Here is a 3,008-nt window from a genome sequence, read left to right as displayed (position 1 = left end):
GACAGAGCGAGACTCCGTCTCAAAAAACAAACAAACAAACAAACAAACAAACGAGTTACTATAAACCTAGCAATTCTACTCCTAGGTATTTACCAGGGAGAAATGAAAACAGATGCTCACACAAAAACTTCTGCGCAAATGCTCAGAGCAGGATTATTCATAGTGTCCGAGGAGTGAAAACACCCAAATACCCATCCGGTAACGAAGGAATAAATAAGATGTGGTATATACATATGATGAACACTGTTCAGCAGGAAAACGAAATTAAATACGGACACAATATAGATGAACCTTGAAAACATTATGCTAAGTGAAACAATTCAGTCACAAATATATACTGTATGATCTGATTTATATGAAATGTCAGAATAGGCAAACTGGCAGACAGAAGTGGGTTAGTGGTTCCCTAGGTTTCAGGGGGCAGTTAGGATACCTTGTTTATAATTCACGATTATAATAAATGTTTTGTTAATTAAAATATTCTCAGCAGATGACCCAAGAAAATACAGAAAATGTTTTTTACCTGTTTTCCGACGCTGTTTATGTCAAACTGTAGGGGAACACCTTTAGGAACTTTCCGGGCGTCACTTTGCTCCCGCTTTGTTAAAAATGAAGGTGCAGCAGTGCGAGTTAATCGTGGTTTCTGAGTTCTATTAGAAAAATATTAAAGTATCAGAGCAGCTTAACAATGAAAAGAAAAATAAATTAATTTGGTACTTAAGACATCCTGTACACATGTTCAAATGTATTAGGGCCATTTTATTTGTGTTTTCAAAAAAAAAGTGTCATTGGCTACTCTAGACTAAAATATATCATTGTTCAGAGAATACCTCTTTAAATAGAACTACAAACTTTTCAACAAGTTGGAATGTTTGGTGATTCCTAACTCTTGATCTTCCATTAAAATAAAGCAACCTCTAAAGTCCTAGGCACCCATCCTACACTCTTTTCATTTCAATCATTAAGATGGCTGGATGGCTATGCACTGTGGCTCAGGCCTATAATCCTGGTACTTTGGGAGGCCAAGGCAGGAGGATTGCTTGAGGCCAGGGGTTAGAGATCAGCCTAAGGAACATAGCAAGACCCCACCTGTACAAAAAAATATATAAAATAAATAAAATAAAATTAGCTGGGTGTGGTGGTGCATGCCTATGTTCCCAGCTACTCGGAGGCTGAGGCAGGAGAATTATTGAAGCCCAGGAGTTCGAGGCAGCAGTGAGATATGATGGCACCACTGCACTCCAGCCTGGGCATCAGAGTAGACCTTATCTCTTAAAAAAAATCAAAGAGATGCTTGAATAGAACATAAGCTCCATAAATCGACAACGTTTATAAAGCAATAAATTTAAAGAGAAGGTAGGTCTGTATGGTCTGAAAAATAAAGACATCAAAAATATTACAGGCATTGGGGGAAGAAGTAGCATGTATACTGTCATCTCATTTATTATTGTACATAAAAATACACATATTGGGTCAGGTGCAGGGCTCTCGCCTGTAACCTCAGCACTTTGGGAGGCCAAGGTGAGAGGACTGCTTGAGTCTAGGAGTTCAAGACCAGTCTGGGCACAAACAAACAAAAAAGCCAGGTGTGGTGGTGGCACCTGCAGCCCCAGCTACTCAGGACTCATGGTGGTGGCACCTGCAGTCCCAGCTACTCAGGACTGGGGAGGCTGAGGCAGGAGGATTGCTTGAGCTTGGCAGGTCAAGGCTGCAATAAGCCATGATCATGGCACTATACTCCAGCCTGGGTAACAGAGCCAGACTTTGCCCCCAAAAAAGGGTACATATGATATACATGCACATAATTTTTAAAATATTAAAAAACACTGTTCAACATGGTCATTTAGGGCTGCAGAATCAGGAATCCAGAAAACTCTTGCTTTTAACTTGACATGATACTGTTTCCATATTGTATCACAGGCATTGCTGCTGCTTGGTTTAGCCTCACTTGGACATCACTCTCTGGGCAGAAGTCCAATACTTTCTTATGATCTTGTGTAATGAGAGGTTATAATTTTTGCAAAAAGAAAGAAACAACTTACACTGGGCATTGAACTGCTCCAGGATTGTCAATAGATACAGTCAAAATCCCTCCATTTGTGGTGGAAGTCCGCCATCTAGTATCAAAAAAAATAAAATTCACTAAATGTAAGTTGATAAACCCTATGTATATTCAAAATAAAAATAAACATTTTAAAAGCAGCCATTACTTTTTCTTAGCTTGCAAGAAATAAATACCTAAACCCCACCATGACATAATGAATCAACACCTTGGGTGCAGAACTGGGCATCCAAATTTATTAAACATTTTTCAGTGTGATAAATATATACAAATTTTAAAAGATCAAATAGTACAAAAGAACTTCTAATAAAAAGCAACAGTCCCTCACCCCACTATTCTCCTGCTTTCCATTCCTACTCTCCACAGGCAGCACTTTTAACCTTTGTTTTTACTGCTTGCTGGTTACTTCCAACTCACTAAACAAGATGCTTATGTAGTATAAAACCTTGCTGCAGCCGGGCGCAGTGGCTTACACCTGTAATCCCAGCACTTTGGGAGGCCGAGGCAGGTGCATCATGAGGTCAGAAGTTCAAGACCAGCCTGGCCAAGACAGTGAAACCCCATCTCTACTTAAAAAAAAAAATACAAAATTAAGCTGGGCATGGTGGCGGGCACCTGTAATCCCAGCTACTCGGGAGGCTGAGGCACAGAACTGCTTGAACCCAGGAGGGGGAGGCTGCAGTGAACCGAGATTGCGCCATTGTGCATTCTGGGCAACAGAGCGAGACTCCATCTCAAAAAAAAAACTTGCTATGATGAATAGATTTAGTTCATCAAACTATCCTCCAGTTTCCTTACCTACCTTGAAACATTTTGATGGCAATGTCACTACTTCCCTGCCTTTGTAACTTAAAATACTTAAATCTCTGTTTCCTTCAGCAGAATCGCTTGACCCCGCCCCCAGCTCTGTGGGAAAGGACCTCAGTGCCTCTGTTCCTTCCTTCCA

The 3,008-nt window shown here is 40.5% G+C and overlaps 1 protein-coding gene across 2 annotated transcripts in view; it reads right to left on the bottom strand.

Annotated features, from left to right (window-relative positions):
- The window catches only part of FYTTD1 (forty-two-three domain containing 1), a 45,971-nt gene that overhangs the window by 6,476 nt on the left and 36,487 nt on the right, over nucleotides 1–3,008 (bottom strand). For both annotated transcript variants that reach the window (XM_011978711.1, XM_011978710.1), the window contains 2 exons: nucleotides 2,043–2,117; nucleotides 524–650 (listed from right to left, as the gene is read on the bottom strand). In XM_011978711.1, the coding sequence (XP_011834101.1) occupies nucleotides 524–650; nucleotides 2,043–2,117 (202 nt within the window). The remainder of the gene's footprint in view (nucleotides 1–523; nucleotides 651–2,042; nucleotides 2,118–3,008) is intronic.

This window comes from Mandrillus leucophaeus, unplaced genomic scaffold, assembly GCF_000951045.1.
Source record: "Mandrillus leucophaeus isolate KB7577 unplaced genomic scaffold, Mleu.le_1.0 Scaffold199, whole genome shotgun sequence".
NCBI classification, from domain to species: Eukaryota; Metazoa; Chordata; class Mammalia; order Primates; family Cercopithecidae; genus Mandrillus; species Mandrillus leucophaeus.
The sequence above is the reverse complement of the archived record's forward strand: the minus strand, read 5'-3'. Positions and strand labels throughout refer to the sequence as shown.